The sequence below is a fragment of the Apteryx rowi genome, unplaced genomic scaffold, assembly GCF_003343035.1.
Source record: "Apteryx rowi isolate R43461 unplaced genomic scaffold, aptRow1 scaffold_93, whole genome shotgun sequence".
NCBI classification, from domain to species: Eukaryota; Metazoa; Chordata; class Aves; order Apterygiformes; family Apterygidae; genus Apteryx; species Apteryx rowi.
This window is the reverse complement of record NW_020451238.1, coordinates 1,105,480-1,121,953: the sequence shown is the minus strand read 5'-3', so window position 1 is coordinate 1,121,953 and position 16,474 is coordinate 1,105,480. Positions and strand designations below refer to the sequence as shown.

Below are 16,474 nucleotides of genomic sequence, written 5' to 3'. Positions count from 1 at the left end.
GACCCACCTGGTCATCTGCTGGATGCACTGAGCTCGGTAGTTCTCATAGTGGACATCACAAGTGACGTCCTTCAGGTCATGCATGTGTGTCCGGATCAGCATGTTCCTCAGCTTCACAAAGTCGCAGTGCGCCTGGTTTTCCACTGCAGAAGCAACAACAGGAAAGTGCTTGGATTTTGCACCTCACCAGCCCTGTCCAGGGAGCCCAGAGCCCCTGACCACCTCCCAGCACTCAGCCCAGGCTGAAACGCCTTCCAGCTCCCCACCCTTCACCCACACACTCCTTCCAGGTGCCTGGGGCTCTCCCTCCTGGCCCCAGCGCAGGCCTTGCTGATGCTCCACAAGAGGCTGCACTTGTCGATCTTGAGGCAGGCTGCCGAGATCACTGTGTTCCCAGGACTTTTTCTGGGTAAGAGAATTAATTAAGCACATATAGAAGAGCCCTGAGTGAGGACGCTGCTCCCAAGTACACAGGATGCAACTGTTATAACCACAGTGACTGCAGCAAGCGTTGGAGACAAATGGCTCATCTCCTCAGAATTTAGGACCAATTGAATGGCCCCTGTAGGGAGGACAGTTTTCCCCGTGGGCTTGCATCATCCCCAAAGGAGCAAAGCCACGAGCAGGCAACGGTCTGGAGAGCTGAAACAGCCGCTGTTACCCCTGGGAGCCAGGTCCCAGGCAGCGCTGCAGGACTCTCCAGGGAAGCGTTGTGCTCGGTAGCTGTGTACTCGCCATGGTGATGGGGAGCTCTCTACCGAGACGGTCAGCCCCCGGGACGCCTGGGCTCCGGTCCCGCTTGCCTCCTTTGCTGCTCCCTATTTACCTCTGCAGGGCTGGGGGAAGCAGGCTGTATCAGGCCCACGGTTTCTCAAAGCTGAGCTCGGTGCCAAACACCAGCACCCCGACAGGCACTGCCCTCTCTGGGGCCAGCCTGAGAGCGCAGCCAGCAGCTGGGCAGCCCAAGCAGCCAGCAGCAGCCCGCGGGTGCACATACAGGCTTTTGTGACTTTAAAGCAATGCACCAGCAGGCCAGCATGGGTGGGAGTCAGCAACAGCAGCAAAAGCCATTTCAGGGTCATTCTGCCCAGGGGCTTTAAGAAATTTCACCATTTAGACAGGCAAAAAACTAGAGACAAACACATCGTGCATCAGCACAGCCTCCAGCCCTGCCCCTAGGACTCACTGCTGCTTGGAGGGAACTTCACAGCCTCAGCGCTGGGAGCAGCTCCAGCCCCACGGCAGTGGCACCAGAGTCAGGCTGTAGCAAACACACCTGCCAGGACAAGGGGTGATCTCTGCGCCAGCCTCCCAGCATCCGTCCAGCTCTGTCCTGTGCGGCCAAGCCCAGCGCACACGACAGCGGCAGCAGAGAAGGAGGGAGTGTGGGAGCGTTTACAGCTAAGGGCAATGGCTTCTCCCCAGAAACTAAACTGGCAGTGCCCAGCTGCTCCCCTTAACAAGAGGCCACGTCCTAATGCATTAAAGCCCAGAGCTTCCTCCGTTCAGACTGGAGCTTCTCTTCTTCACTCTGTTGTAGTCTCAGAGGCAGGGCGATTGCTACGTGCTGTTGCCAGAGGTCAGTAACAGGCCTCCATCTATCCCCTGTCACGTGCTCGGGGGCTGCAGAGCAGGGGGCTTTGCTGGGCCAGGTGGCAGAGATGGCCCGGCCCGGAGCAGGGCTGCGCAGCCACGGCTGTGCAGCGCTACGTTCTCCCCCGCAGCCCCCTTTGTACGTGCCCACCTCCGTCCTCCCCTGCCTGCCTGCCTCCCGCTCGCGGTCGGCTCCCAGGCACCGCGCTTACCTTCCACGATGCCCCAGGGGTACAGCCGTCCACGGACTCTCTGGCCTTTCGCCTCCACCACTGTGTTACTGCCAATGACAGCAAAGGGAGCGCTCTCCTGGAACGAGAGGCATKGCTGAGCCCAGCTCAGCCCGGTGCTGCCCACAGGTCCCCTCTCTGCAGGCTGAACTCAGGCAGACTAGAACAGGAGGAGGAAGGCGCTGGTGGGAAAGACACAGGGACACCCACGCGTGCCCCACAGCTCAGGACACTGCAACATGGACACAGAGAAAAGCCTACAGGCACTGGGATCTGCAGGCAGTCTGATTCCCAGCCTGACCTTCTCAGCTGTCCTGAAGGAAGCTGTCTCTCTGCAGGTCTGCAGGGTATCAGCCGCACAGGCCTTTGGCAAACATAGGGCACACACAGGGCAGCTCTGGCTCCATCCAGGCCAGACAACACACCCGCGAGCCAGACCTCCAGTACGCTGCTGAGCAGGTTCCTTACCTTCAGCTCTCTGTCTTGCTGTTTGAATTCCTCATCTTCATCAGAGTCGCACTCCGGAAACTGGTACACTTTAATGCCAAATTTGTCAATCTCTTCCCGGATCTGTGTCCATGCAAGGCAACAACAAGATGTAACATTGAACAATACAGAAATGCTGGGTTTATTCCCTGTTTGTGCTGCAGTGGGTTTGCTATAACCTACAGATGGGGAAGGGATTTGATGCTTCCTACAGAGCTGGCCTCCCTCCAAACACTGCTTGCTTTCTCACAGGTATCTCAGAGCACCAGTAAAATGAGATTTGCAGGTACTACACTGCTCCCCTCCCCGCTCTGCATGTCTCTGCTGCCACATCAGGGCATTCCCCCGCAGAGAAAGAGCATCTCACCCTCTCTTTTAGCTTCCGGATCTCAGAGGGAATCAGGCAGTCGGCTTTGGCAATCAGGGGCACAATGTTGACCTTCTCATGCAGAGCCTTCATGAACTCGACATCCACAGGCCTCAGCCTGCAGCAGGGATGAGGAAGGACAGGGTTAGCAGGGACACATCGGGCAGCTCCCCCTCCAGCCTTTCCCACTTCACTTCCGGGCCCAGCAAGAAGGGCTGCAGACAGCACTGTCACAAGAACCTGGCAGAGCCCTCAGCTAGGGCCCTATCTTCAGGAAAGCTGTCTCAGGTTTTAGCTGCTGAAATGCCTCACGCAGATACAGGCCGGGTACTCACTCCTTTGCAGGCCAAATGTTGCAGCTGCAGCCGGGGGCCCCCCCCGGATGCCCCGTGCTGCAGGCAGCCAGCACGGCCGGCTCCCCCGGCACCCTGAGGCCAGGCCCCTGGCACTGCTCCCAGCTATGCTGGGATGCAAACCAGCGAGGCCTGGCAGAAGCTGAAGGTAGCTTAAAACTCCCTTCCCCTACCCACCAGTCAGGCTTAAGTAGATAGAAAGACACAAGTCTGTGTGGCTTTTTTTTCTCTTGAATTCCAAAACAGGTGGCAGGCCTGAGGGAGATCAGTCCTTCCTGATCACAAGGGCAGCGGCTGTCACGTCCGCGAGGGGGAGGGAGGTTGTGTGATGCTTGGCTGACGAGTGCAGCCAGCCACTTCTTCACCTGTGCCAACAGCCCTGCCAATATACAGCCACTACTGGGCAATCTTGAGGCATGAGCCCCTTGCCCCAGGACGGAGTCGTACCCAGCCCCCAGCCCCGGCGTGGGGGCTCTCACCCATGCCCGAAGGGTGAGATGAAGTAGAGGCAACAATGCACTCGGTTGTCCTGGATGTTCTTCCGGTTCAGGCCGCTCTCATCTCGGAAATACTGTTCAAACTGCTGGTCGATGTAGTCAGTGATGGGCTTCCAGCTGGGGATGGCAATTCAGACCAAAACCAAACCATGTGTTTAACGGAACACTGTCTCCAAGGGACTATGAGACAGCAGCATCCCCTTCCCACTGCCAGACCCCCTCCCTGTGAAGCACCCACAAAAAACAGACGTGGCCAAAGACAAAGAGGAACAGTGGCCTGCTCACCACTCGGTGTTGTTAACAGCRTCTCCAAAGCCTGGTGTGTCCACTATGGTCAACTTCAGCTTGACACCCTTCTCCTCAATGTCCACTGTGTGCTTGACGATTTCCACTGTCTGGTTGATTCTCTCTTTGAACAGGAATACATGAATTAAAGCGAGCCAGTAATGCCAGGGAACCCCACTCACACCCATGACAATGCCAGTTCCCTCATTATCWCTGAGMGCAGGASAGAAACAYGGGTTTCAAAAAGCTCTGACCCATCCTGTAAGGAKCCTCAAGTGAGTGGTAACAAGGGAGGCCAGCAACAAGCAGACAGACCTCCGAGAAGATGCACAAACCTCCAGAATACACTTAGYCCAGCTGTTCTGGAGACTGAATATTTCTCTCAGTCATTTGGGAAGGGGAATCCCTACATCATTCCAGCACCTCAGAACCAAAAGACAAATCTCAGCATCTCAACCCAAAAGGCCTCTGCAGCCCYCGTCTTTCCTTCATAAGACAGAAGGATCCCAACAGCTTAGGATACGGAACCCCTATTGCTCAAATGCTAGTGCCTCTGTGGCCAGCAAAGGAGACCARAGCAGTAAACAACAGGGCTGGGACCCAGCCAACCCTGCAGCTGCTGCCGAAGCAAGGAACCAAAAAAGCGCTGGTCATCAGGACAGTCTAGAGCTGTGGCTACAAGAACCCGTTTTGCCCCAACTTACCCTCTGCGTTGAGGAGCTTTCTGTCTTTGTAGAGATCCGTCAGGAACAGGCTATTCACAAGGGTGGATTTGCCCAGACCCGACTCTCCTAATTGACAGATCACAGAGGGGAGGAGGGAAAGCAAGCAACATGACCCACTAATTGACTTACAAAAGAAACTCTGAGCAAGCCTTTGAATCCTGAGCCAGAGTGAGAGAGATGAGCTGTCAGGAGCTGTTTATGGCCGTTACATTTTTCCAGCAGTGGGAGGACTTCTGCTGCAAGATATCTCAATCCTTGTACAAATGTGATCTCCCAGCTCTTCCACCTCCTCTCTCCCTTCCCTTTATCACAGTCCCTGGATGACCTTGCCTCCACCGCCCAGACCAGCCATTCTGCTGGAGGAGTAGCTACATGCAATGCTCGAGGGGGCTATGGGTGGGCAAGGAGGGCCCACTCCTCTGGGGTAAGTGCGTGAGTGTGACGCAAGTTGGGGGCTAAAGCAAGGTCTGAGCAGACTGGTAGAGAACACAGCAGGGGAAGGATCTGGATGCTAAGAGAGCGTCTTTGGGAAGCCAGGAGAGCTGGTCCCCTCTATGCACTCACTGTCTGTCCCAGCCATCTCCATCCATGGTTGTAGAGTCTTTAGGGTGCCTGGGGACACACCACAGTTAAGATGAGGGCAAATTGAGGGGCCGGGGTTAAACATAGAGGGTGAAATCCTGGCTCCATAGAATCACAGCCAGAGGACAGCAACGTCGCAGGCACTGTGGTTTCTCTCTTAGAATTGGCAGCCTCCCACCCARGGAAGGGCTTGGAAAAAGCCAGGCCAGGATACCTTCAGGGCCAGGCATCAGCTTAGAGCTCAGTCAGCTACTACTTCTTCCTCCAGCCATCTCCCTGGTTTCAGCGGGCTCTTGGGAAATCAGGTGTTTTGCTACTGGAGTACTACTGGTGGCTGGGTCGGGCTTTGGAAAACTGACAGTGTCCTCCCAACTCAAGCCCAACAGCTACTGGGGCAACTGTGCTCACAGGAACTGCCGGGCAGTCTCACCTGCAACCATCAGGGTGAAGTCGAAACCCTTCTTCACAGATTTCCGGTGGACCTGGTTAGGAAGAGTGGCAAAGCCCACGTACTGCTTCTCATGGTCCTGCAGGGCAGAGGCAGACAGCAGCAGGTCAGGGTGTGCCACCACTCCTGCTCCAGCCTCCCACAGCGATGGGGAGTTGGGGGGGGGACCAAGGACTCGAGCCCCTCGACGCAAAGCCAAGGGGCAGGAGGAGATCGATCCCCCCCCCCAGCAGCAGTGCATGGCAGGGCACATATGTCCTCTAGGCTCAGAGACTCCTGCTCTTCCCACAGGTGCCTAGTGGGCACGGAGGGCCACTTCCCTACAACCGCAGCCCTTCTCGGCTATTTTCCCCAGCAGACATGGCAATTCACTTTGGCAGCCTCCCAACACAAAGAGCACAAGGGAACGCACATCTCCCAGTCCCCACCGGAGAGCAGATCTGGGCCTGCTGCTGACATACAACTTTCCTAACTCTGCTTCTCCTGCAAAGCCACAGACTCACTTGAGAGTGGAGTCACCAAATGCCACCTATTCCCAAGTCCCAGAGCCATTTCTGCATCTCTCCCCGCAGGGGAGGGGTGTACGTTATATGACAGAGAGCTCTGTACAATTAGCTTCTCGGGGCTTGTGAGCTGTGTCTAGAGCAAGGCACGATGGCTCGGCTTCTGCTTGATCTGACAGAGGATCATTTCTTGCTGTGTCACAGCCACTCCTGGCTAAGAGTAAATCCTGAATAACCTGTACTATTATTTCAGAAGAGACGGAAGTCTAAGAAGTACCAGAAGTGGGGAGACATGAAGTACCCAGGACATCGGTGAGGGGATTTTGGTGTGRGTTTTTTGATTAGGAGAATGGCTCATGGAGCAGGACTTCTCCTCTAATGCTCACCACCAGTCCGTTCACATATCTGCTCTCAAGCGGAGACCTCCCCATGCAGGAATACCACTTCCAGCGCAGYGTGGGCTTTGCATGCATCGCCCTAGCTAGATGCACACAACACGGCTCATCCAAGTTGCCTGTGTTACAAGCGGAGCAGTGCGCTGGGAGCCAGGCAGYGGCTGCAAACCCCAGAGCACTACCTACCGCCGGGTCCTGGAGAGAGCTCCCTTCTACTGAGCGCTCTCTTAGCCCATAAAACACACAGCCCACAACCATGGCATGTGCTCTGCACCAGTGCACTAACTGCGTGCAAGGACTGACACGCACACCAGCGGGTTTCACACAGCACGGCACACACGCTGCAGCTAGGAGCAGACACCTCCTGTGCCGAACACAGCTGGCTGCGGCCCGGGGCGCACACCCTGCTCGCGCAGAGCACGCCCCRAGAGGCGAACACAGCTCAAGCCCGGGATTCAAGCATGGAGACAAACAGCTCAGAAGTAGCAGTCACCCCAGCCTGGGGATGTTAGCTGGAGCCTTTCCACCCCCACTCTCAGGGCTAATGTTGGCTTTAAGAGGTAACAGTTCTCCTGSGCTCTAGGGAAGAGCGAATTTGCAGACCTGCCCCAGCTATTGCCTTCTAGCTCGGCTCAGTGCATGGTCCTGTGCTCGCAGCTCAGGGGCCGGAGGAACGGTTGACTGCGTAGCCCAGCTCCYCCATCCGGGCAGCCTCCACGAGAGCGCCCTTGGGGTTTCACAGCCCGTCCTCTCCGCGGCAGCACTCTCCCCTCCCTGGGCCACCAAAGTGGCAGTAGCTGAGGACCCTGGCAAACGCTGCCYTTCTCACATACTTTCCAAGTCAGACCCAAGAGGAAGCAGCCATTCACAAATGCCTCAGCTAGAGACATCACAGACTCCGCATTTCAAAATCACTTAAAATGAACATACCCCTGGGATTCACACCGCAGACAAATCCATGGAGCCAAGAGTTCCTCAAAATCGGCCCCAGCTCCCAGCCCAGCCACGAATGCTTTCAAGCAGATAYGCTGCCCTGTGGCTCTCTAGCACAGGCCCTCCAGGCACGGCAGAGAAGACACCTGTCCCCCACCAGTAAGTTTAACCGGGTCCTTTCCTGGGGCACCCAGTAACAGAACGCAGCCAGCTAACCGGTGTGTCTAGCTTCAGGCAAGCCAAGTCTCACCCACTTTCCATATCACAAGTGGGCAAGTGCAACCCCAGAGCAGGCTCTCCACAGCTCCTGGCCTGCATGCCCGCAGGTGTGGATGTCCTCAGCTGGGCACCCTGCAAAGCGGCAGCRGGACGGGTGCCAGGCAGGACATGAAGCCCTCTTCTCCCAACTTGTGGCCACTCTTGGAGCTGCTCGCTCAGACAGGGCAGACATGGCTGACAGGCACTGGGGGCCAAAGACTCTGTTCTTTAGCATCGTCTCTGACTTGCTCCAACAGACAGAGCGACCATGGGCTCCGGTGCCCCTCACCTCAGCCCTTTGCTAACACAGCTGAGCAATACTGCTTCACCACCCCACGGCTCAGAAAGGCAGGAGGGGGCAGAGCAAAGGAAATCAGAGAGAAGCGGAGAGAAGTAGAGTGCCCAAACCACTCCCTTTCATCGATGGCTCTAATGGCAGAGCTAAAAGGCTTTGGCATCCAAAAGCAGGGGTGCAGCCAGCAGCAGCGACCCCACAATGAAAAGCAACAGCAGCGCCAGGTTAGCTGCCCCAGTGGGTGCCAGAGGACGGCAGAATGGAGGCGCTGTCACTGCGAGGGGATTTTACTCGTTTCTCCCTGCGCTCAGCTCCCCTGGATTGCGAAGCTGTACCTCCTTGGGGACAACCATCTACTGCCTCCCGAAAGGCTCAGTGTAGTGAGAACACCTGCGGAAGATCTGGCGAGGAGTCAGTGACTGGCAGAGTCCGCGGGAGCAGCCCCAGCGTGTGAAACTACACACTGACCAACTTCCCATCAGGGCCAGGCAGGCATACTCCGATTTGTCAACGTCTAGCTGCTTCCTGGACAGTAGTTTCTCAAGGTTAGCACAGCTGAGATAAGGAAATAGTTTTAGTAGAGTTAAGGGGCCCTTAGAATACGACGAGACAAGTCCTGCCTGGGCATCCAACCCAGGCATCCGACCTGTGCCTCCAGCAGCCTCCCATCAGCAACCCCTCCGCACGGTTCCTGGGGCTCCCCGCGCAATTTGGAGTGCAAGTCCTTTAATAAATCTATCCTGTTTAACCCCTTACGAACCTTGACTGTCTCTCTCCACTGGTATCCGACCTTCTCTTGCTCACCTTGCGGTCACACTCAGCAAAGGGTAAACATGAGGTGTGCAAAGCAGGGTGAGGAATGTGGTAACAACAAGATCCAGACAACAAGATAAAAAGGACCTCTTCCATTCTGGGTCTACTCGGTACCAGGGCTGCTTTCTAGCTGCTCTGCTTGCCAGTGAAACATAACCCTAAATAAAACCAAAGCTCCCACGTAACAACCCATGACCCACAGCACAAAAAGCAGTGCTGTTCAGTGACTGCCACAAATGTGCGACCTCCTTCCCCRTTTGCTTCTGACACTGCAAAGCTTGGCTCAAGAGCAGGAAAGAGATCTGCACGGATCTTTACCAAGTTTTGGAAAAGCAACAATTGCCTGCTCTCTCCAGTGACTCTACATGTGAGACAGTACTAATAATACACTAATAAAACCATAGCTGAGGTTCATTCAGCATGCTTTTCTGTTTTTTCCTCATTTGTTTGTTTTTTAAACTAGATGACTAAAGGCTGACAATGGAGATACTGATCTGTGGTGTAACTCAGCTTACTTGAGCCAAGCATAACTGGCCAAACCTGATCCCTTGTTTCTATTCAGGCCAATCAAGAAAGTTTGGATTTRCTGCAAGCCTGGTTGCTTCCCCACAGCTTGGTGAGATCAGGACACGTCACTGTATATGTGTAAACCCTGGCTGGTGCAGGTTGCTGCCCTTTATCCATAGCTGGTGGTTGCTTCCCTTGCACGAAGGAAAGGAGGGCTGAGTGCRAGGTCAAGCAGAGAGCTCCCCTCCCGCAGCGGGAGGCAGCCAGAACCACAAGGGCAAGAGCCCCATCTCCAGTCCTGCCTCTGCGGCCGGCCTTGGCGCCCACTGCATCCCCTGGGAGCCGGCGTCCGCGTGTCTGGCGAGGAGGAAGGCCAGAGAAGCAGGGGAAATTGCGCAGGGGGATGCCCTCCTTTCAACGGCCCTCCTCCTGAGCAGCAGCAGCAGCCCGGTCCTTTCATGGCTTGGACAYGCGCACAGGTTTTACGCTCCTGCAGCTGGGCTGCTCGACTCAGTGCCCAACAGGAGACAGCCTGTCCTGGCAAGGACAGGGCTGGGTCGGCTATTACCAAGTGCAGGACGGGGCCCGGACCCTGCCTTCACCAGGGACAGCCCAAATCCACCACTCCTCGTCTCAGCATTGAGACACCCAGCCTGTGCTCCCATCCTGGCTATGTTGGGGCACGGCGACAGGCACGCTCACCCTGCCTGCAGCCACCGGAGCCGCTGAGGAGCCCAAGGAACCTCCTGAGCCTGGTGTTCGCCTCGCTTGAAGCTCTCCATCATTCACCGTCTTCCTCAGGACCCACAGGGAGGGATGGGAGGGTTGGTGGAAGAAGGCAGGTGCCTCTCTGACTTGTGAAAAGAAAGCTAACTTCCTCCTAAATATGCAGGGCCAGACYTGGGTTGCTGGAGGCATCGCAGCCCCCCCTCTCCTGACCCTTGTGAGCCAGCTCTCATCAAGCTGCCACGGCCGGGACAGCCGGTGGCTGATGGTGCTCCTGTCGCTGGCGCCAGCTGTCAGCAAGGGGCCCGGCGAGCTGCGCCTGGGTGCGCTGGTGCGTGCGGCCCCTCTCCCCACCACCGTCGCCTCTGCACTGCCTTTGTGTGCCCTGCTGGAGCCCGCCTGTGTGCCCGGGGACGTGGCCACAGACCGTGCTGGGGGCCACCAAGGGAGGCAGCCGACCTCGGGGGCCCTGCTGTCAACCAGAGCTCCCCAAGCCAAGCAGGACACCTGCTCTGCTCTCTCCCATGGCACACGGTCTCCGGCCATCGCAGCAACACGCCGGCTCCTCCCGTCCTCCGCAGCCTGGCCAAGGCAGTCAGGGCACCCTGGCAGCAGGCAAYGCTCTCCCTAGCAGCTCACGCCAAGGGCCAAGGCACTGACGGGTTCAGGCCCTGTTCCTAACCAGGGTATAGACACCGGGGACCTGTGCTGCAYGGAGGAGAAGCCCTCGCAGTACAGCAGGGCTCCCAGGGTGCCTGTACCCCCATGGTGGAGTCCAAGGCACGCGGCGCAGCCTCCATYGCTCCTGCTTTCCCAGTTCCCTCCCCACTGCCCCTTCTTCACATGCTGTTCAAATCGATCCAGGCCTGCTGCCATTTCACCATTTATCCTGGGCATAAACGGGGCCTTGCTGAGTGTATTCAAAAGGGCAAAAATTAAACACCATGGGGACACAGAAAATTCAAAGAACGGCCCCTATCCCAGGTCTGCAGCAAACCGCAAAAATGACGGAGCTTTTGCTGGGATGCTGGTGCCCTGACCTACACCTAGGGCCCCAAATATGTTTCCCACATCCACTCCCCTTTCTCTGAGCATACAAACAGCACAATGCCCCCACGCCTGCCAGCTGCAGCCATTTGGTGGGTTGCAGCGTCCTCTAATTGCTCAGGGCCCTCTAATTGCTGCAGACTCCAGAGCAACCGGCCAGCTCCCTCCCAGGCCGCCCTTCCTCCAGCCGTTCCCCTCCGGCCAGGCAAGGCCGCCACATCCGCATCCGCACGCCCCAGCGCAGCCTGTCCCCAGCGGAGAGGCAGACCCTTTGCTTGCTTTCATTTCCAGAAAGCCACATCAGTCCACGACACAAAGAGCCCCTGGGGCATCTCCCCACGGCCAGCTGCCCCTCGGGCCCCGGGGCAGAGCACGGGAGCATCAGCAAAACCACTCGCCCCCCAGGATTTGCTGCAGCAGAAAGAAAACCAGCTAGGAAAACACAAATTTAACATGCTAATACAAACCAGACTGCGTTCGGGTGCGCACGCAGCACTAGCTCCTGCCCTGAGCCCCCCCGCAAGCACACACATTCAGACCAAGGAATCACTGCATGAAATAACCGCACAAAAACATGTCACACGCCCCCCAGCTGTCCGATCCTGCCCACCCCCCGCCTGCGGGGGCTGCTCCCCTCCCCGCATTGCCCCCTCGGGTCCTTTCTGCCCCCTGCCGTCTCCCCCTTACCAGCTCCCTTCCGCTCCTCTGCTCCCCCGCGGTCTCATCCCGCGCTGCGCGTGTCTGCTCGGGCACCATTCTCCCCCCCCGCCCCCGCTGCTCCCCAGCTCACACCGTGCTATAAATACACCCCGTACCTTCAGCTTGCCTGGGTGGCTTCGCTGTGCCTGCGTCCGGGGAGAAAGCAGCTTCTCCACTAGCCGCTCCTGAATAATGATCGAATCCATAACCGCGGCCGGCGGGACGGACAGCCACCGCGGGCCAAGAAAAAAAAATCCAGCCCATGTGTTCCCTCCCAGCCTTGGCTAAATCCATGCGGCAGCCCCCCCGCCCACGCATGCACACGCACGCAGGGCTGCGCGGCTCGGCGGCCGAAAGCGGCGAGCAGCAGAGGCGAGCGGGCTCCCACGGCAGCTGCCCGGGATTTCCTGCCTCCGCCTGCGCTGCGGGTGGAGCCTGCCCGCAAGGGCAGCACCAAAGCCGCCGCCGCCGCCGCCGGCCAGAGCCCGCGGCTCCCTCCCGCCAGGCTCCTGCGGGGAGGTCTTGCGCTGACGGGATGCGCTCCGCGCTCCGCGCCCGACTCCTTTTGGGCCTGTTTGGCTGGAGGATTTCTCAGCCAGCCTGACTGACGCAGCCAAGACAAAGCTTTGCTGCGAGGAAGCCTGCGCTTGGCAGAGCGCGCTGCTTCTGCCTGCCTGTCCAAAGGTCTAGAGGGTTCAAAAAGCTCCCAAAAAGCTGGGTCCAAACTTAACCYCCAGACTATAATCCTGGCTGATGTGGATCCGCCTGCCCGTGGCACAGCTCTGTCTCTACTGTCCTGCACAGGCTCTTTTGGAGCCTCATCTCCAGAGCCACTTGGACTAGGCAGCTGATGTATTCTGGACCTTATGGCAGTTCTTTGATGAAAGCCTTTTTGATTTTGATGAAAACATTCATGAAAGTCCAAAATAAAGAAGCATTTGTGTATTTGTCAAGTGTAAGCATCCAGCCCAGCAAGAGCTTGGCATTAACATAAAAATCATTTAAATTTCACATTTGGGATGCTTATAAAACCTGCTTTCCAGCTTTTCTATGCAGCCATAAAAACCGAAAACTAATTCATATGAAACAAAGAAAAGCTGATAATCTCATATAATCACACAATTCTAGAAGCTGGGGGTTTAATATCTTGGCACATACAATAAAGTCATAAGAGATGGCAACATCGGCAGTGCTAGAGGAACCTACAACTGGCCACGCGGGTTCCCATGCAGGCTCCTGCCTGTGTGCAGGAAGGACACAGGTTCCCCGCTACACTCCTGCCTCTCCTCCAGCCACATCTCCAGCTGCAGCTATAAGAACCGCAGGTCTCTTGGAGCAACTCAAGAGACCACCTAACCAGCGGGCCTGCCCTGGTGACCCTCAGGGCTGCAAGTCAGGGCCTCCCCTGTGCACCTCATACATGACCGATACAGGCTTCTGCTATAAAGCAGCAAGTTTCCGAGAGATCTCCAGAGGCCTGAAGTTTGGGAGCAGCTGTGAGAGTGGASAGGTGTTAGAAACCAGACTTTTATATGTACCATATGCTAAAAAAAGAGAGAGGGAAAACRGAAAAAGCAAGAACAACAGTGCTGGACCTATGCTGCCATCCTCGAAGCCGAGGGAAGGCGATCACAGAAGTCATAGGTTCCTAGTGACTGATAAAAACAAGAGTGAGGAGAGCTGGGAAACATTCCCAGGGCAGGAAAACTCTCTCCATATGGCAGCTGCCGTATCACAGGCACGAGGCCCTTTTCCAAACCACCCTGCCCTGCCAGTAGCATCCTGAAATTATACCCATTAGGTTTTGCTCCCATTCATCTCTGGGCTTAACAGCCAAGTAGGAGGCCTAGACGATGCCTCCCAGGCACAGCAGGGACTTACCACCTCTCAGAACATGGCCTGCAGAGCATCATTCAAGGGATTATCTTTGGATACTCATAAGCAATCAGAAGGCACAAGCAACTTGAACACCATGGTCACACACGCCCCAAGAACACTGTGCAGCAAACCTACAGCTGTGAGGGATTGTCCGAGTCCATGGCAGTGACAGGCGCAGGAGGAGGAAGGTCTGCGCATCTTTCTGTCCCTTGTATGGCTGCTCTTCTCCTGGTTGCAGCATTACTCCATTCCTCAGGGAGCTGATAACCCTTAGAGCATCCTCCTAGCTCAGTGGTAGGTCAGGGCATGTTCCTGATGCTGTTTTTTGCTCCTAGATTCACAATATCTAATCCCTGCTTCCCTGACTGRAGGACTTCACAACTGGGGTCTGCAGCTTGTACTGACTGAGAGCAATAAAGGTACCATGCTGTCTGTGTTGGGCCACAAGGGCAATGGCTTGGGGCACGCAGGAGATGCATCAAAACATACTTGAGATAACACAGAGATTTCACCAACCCTTCCATACTATAAACCACAATAGCTGCAACCAAACCCTCCCTACCCTCCACAAATTTTCACAGCTTGGTAAACCCTTGTCAGAAGACCACAGGCCACATAGCCACGAACCACAAGCATCTGCCTGGGCATGGGGAGACATGCTGTGTCCACATGAGCCCACTGCAACAAATCAGAGCATTTTTCTGGGTTGGGATCACAGATGAAGTCAACAACAATTTGGTTGCAGCAAAACCACCGTGTTGTTCATGGCCCCAGAAGCCATGCTGACAGTGCAGACAGGAACAAGGAGCTACTGTCTCTTGAGTGCGTTGAGCTCGCGCACATCATACACGGCTCTCGGGATGGGCAGCCAGAGAGGAATTCCAGCTAGGAGGCCACGCCTGGGAATGCAGAGAGCAGATTAGGAAAAGAAACCGAGAAGTGTAGGTCTTGGCTACAGAGAGCCTCCTCGCACTGCGTGGCCAATGCTACAGCTTAAGGAGAGCGTCAGTTGGTCGCAGACTCAGCCTCCTGCGCGCCTCCTAGAGGGGTTCCTCTCAGAACAAGGAGCTAGAGGAGCTTATCTTGGCTTCTTTTCTTGCCAGAGACACCAAACCAGAAATGATGGACCAAGGAGAGGACATGTTTGTGCCACTCAGATGTGCTGCATGACACACGCTGAGCCGTTGGCTCAGGTAGGTCCATGTGCCAACTTTCCAAAGGCAGCCAAATCAAACCTTATTTTGCCTCTGTCCTTTCTGATTACACCCCTCCCTTTCCACATAGGAGCTGAAAATGCCCAGAGTAAATCCTGGCCTGTTCCTGCAACAAGAAATCTAATGTACAACATCTTAACAGAGGAAAAGTAGTGCAGAAGACGTCTCACACGCTGTGTACAGCAGAGCTCAGCAGGGAAACACATGTCTTGGCCCTTTCAAGATCCAGAGCAAAACCAAACTGTTTTCTTCCCTTGGCTCGTGGGCCATGTGCACCTCTAACCTCCTTGCTAGTCGCATGCTAGCAGCAGCTCAGACCAGACCAGGTCTGGTCCACATTCTGGACCAGAATCCAGGTCTATGACTGCCAGACCAGAGCAATGGCCACAGCCCCATCCTGCCGGGCACACGGCAAGGGAAAGGCAGCTGCGCAGTGCGCCCAGCTGATCCCTTGTCATGGACCAGCTCTTCCTTGTCAAATGGTGACAGGAAAAAAAAAAAAAAAAAAAAAAAAAAAGAATCAGCATTGCGGGCACAGCCCATCCCCTCAGCGTTCCCGTCGCCTTCGGCAGCTGCTCTCTAACAAAGGAGCCAGCACAGCGCCGAAGCACGTCCCCCAGCGCCCCTGCAAACCGCGCACCCACCCTTCCGCAGCGCCTCTCTCCTTTGCGCGCCAGAAGCCTGCTCCGGGTGCGCGCGGCCCAGAGAGCTGGCTCTCCGGGGCGGGGGGATGCAGCGCGTGCGGGCAGAGCTGCAGCTATGGCGCAGGAGTGATGGGGGACGTCCTACTTTTCCCTTTGTTAAAGGCAATTTCTAGTCTGCAGTGCTGAAGATGGGCTCTGAGAAGAAGAGAGAAAACACATTATTTGGTCTTTTTAGATGTAAACCCAAAAAAGGCAAAATTCACCAGCGGGCAGCTGGCCGGAGCACAGAAATGCTCCTGAGAGCAGCAGGTCCATGCTGCAGGGGCAGGCGGCAGCAACGCCGCGCACTGCGTGCCACTAGCCCCGGAGCAAAGAGGAAGGCAGCGGCGCTTCCCCCGTGGCGCTGAGCAGAGGCAGGCGCAGGGCTGCGCTATCACACAGCCGTCGGAGCTGGAAGCGATACACCCATTAAAGAAAAACACACAGCGTTTAGGATCCAGCAGCAGCGACGGGCAGCGACCAGCCCCRCAAAGCGCAGCACTGTGGGTAGAGGCGCCTGCAAACGTAAGCAGCAGGGAGAGGAAGCAACGTGAGGATGCGCGAGGAGAGAATAGCACAGATCAGACATGGGGGTGGGGGCAGGGAGAGGAAATTCTGGCCTTGGCTAAATTTACACAGTCCCGGCTGGGCTCCAGCCACAACAACCAGAGCCCTGCACGCCTTCCTCCCGGCAGCCCTGAGCTCCCATCATTTCACCTCGGCAACCTTCAAGCTAGGCCTTTTGCATTACCCGTCGTGTAACCGAGCGGACCAGSCCTTGCTGAGCTGCCCAGATGCGGCACAGTTTGGGGGTCACTGCACTGACACAGCTCTGACATCYGTCAGATGGGTACAGACACGTCTTGCGGCCTCTCAGCAACATGCCGTCAATGCCAACAGCGATGTCAGCCCACTGCGAGCCACACTCAACTCCTCTGCTCTGCTGCTAGGAAGAGC

General features: G+C 56.3%; 1 protein-coding gene across 2 annotated transcripts in view; it reads right to left on the bottom strand.

Moving 5' to 3' along the window:
- SEPT5 (septin 5) overlaps window positions 1-16,474 on the bottom strand; it is a 46,946-nt gene that overhangs the window by 3,054 nt on the left and 27,418 nt on the right. The window contains exons 1-9 of one of the 2 annotated variants that reach the window (XM_026091899.1): window positions 11,859-12,151; window positions 5,549-5,645; window positions 4,516-4,602; window positions 3,812-3,935; window positions 3,509-3,643; window positions 2,677-2,794; window positions 2,292-2,393; window positions 1,806-1,902; window positions 8-143 (exon numbers count right to left, since the gene is read on the bottom strand). In XM_026091899.1, coding sequence (XP_025947684.1) covers window positions 8-143; window positions 1,806-1,902; window positions 2,292-2,393; window positions 2,677-2,794; window positions 3,509-3,643; window positions 3,812-3,935; window positions 4,516-4,602; window positions 5,549-5,645; window positions 11,859-11,948 — 986 coding nt within the window. In that variant the 5' untranslated portion in view covers window positions 11,949-12,151. Of the gene's footprint in view, window positions 1-7; window positions 144-1,805; window positions 1,903-2,291; window positions 2,394-2,676; window positions 2,795-3,508; window positions 3,644-3,811; window positions 3,936-4,515; window positions 4,603-5,548; window positions 5,646-11,858; window positions 12,152-16,474 lie in introns of those variants that run through there. The other variant, XM_026091900.1, reaches the window with a different exon arrangement.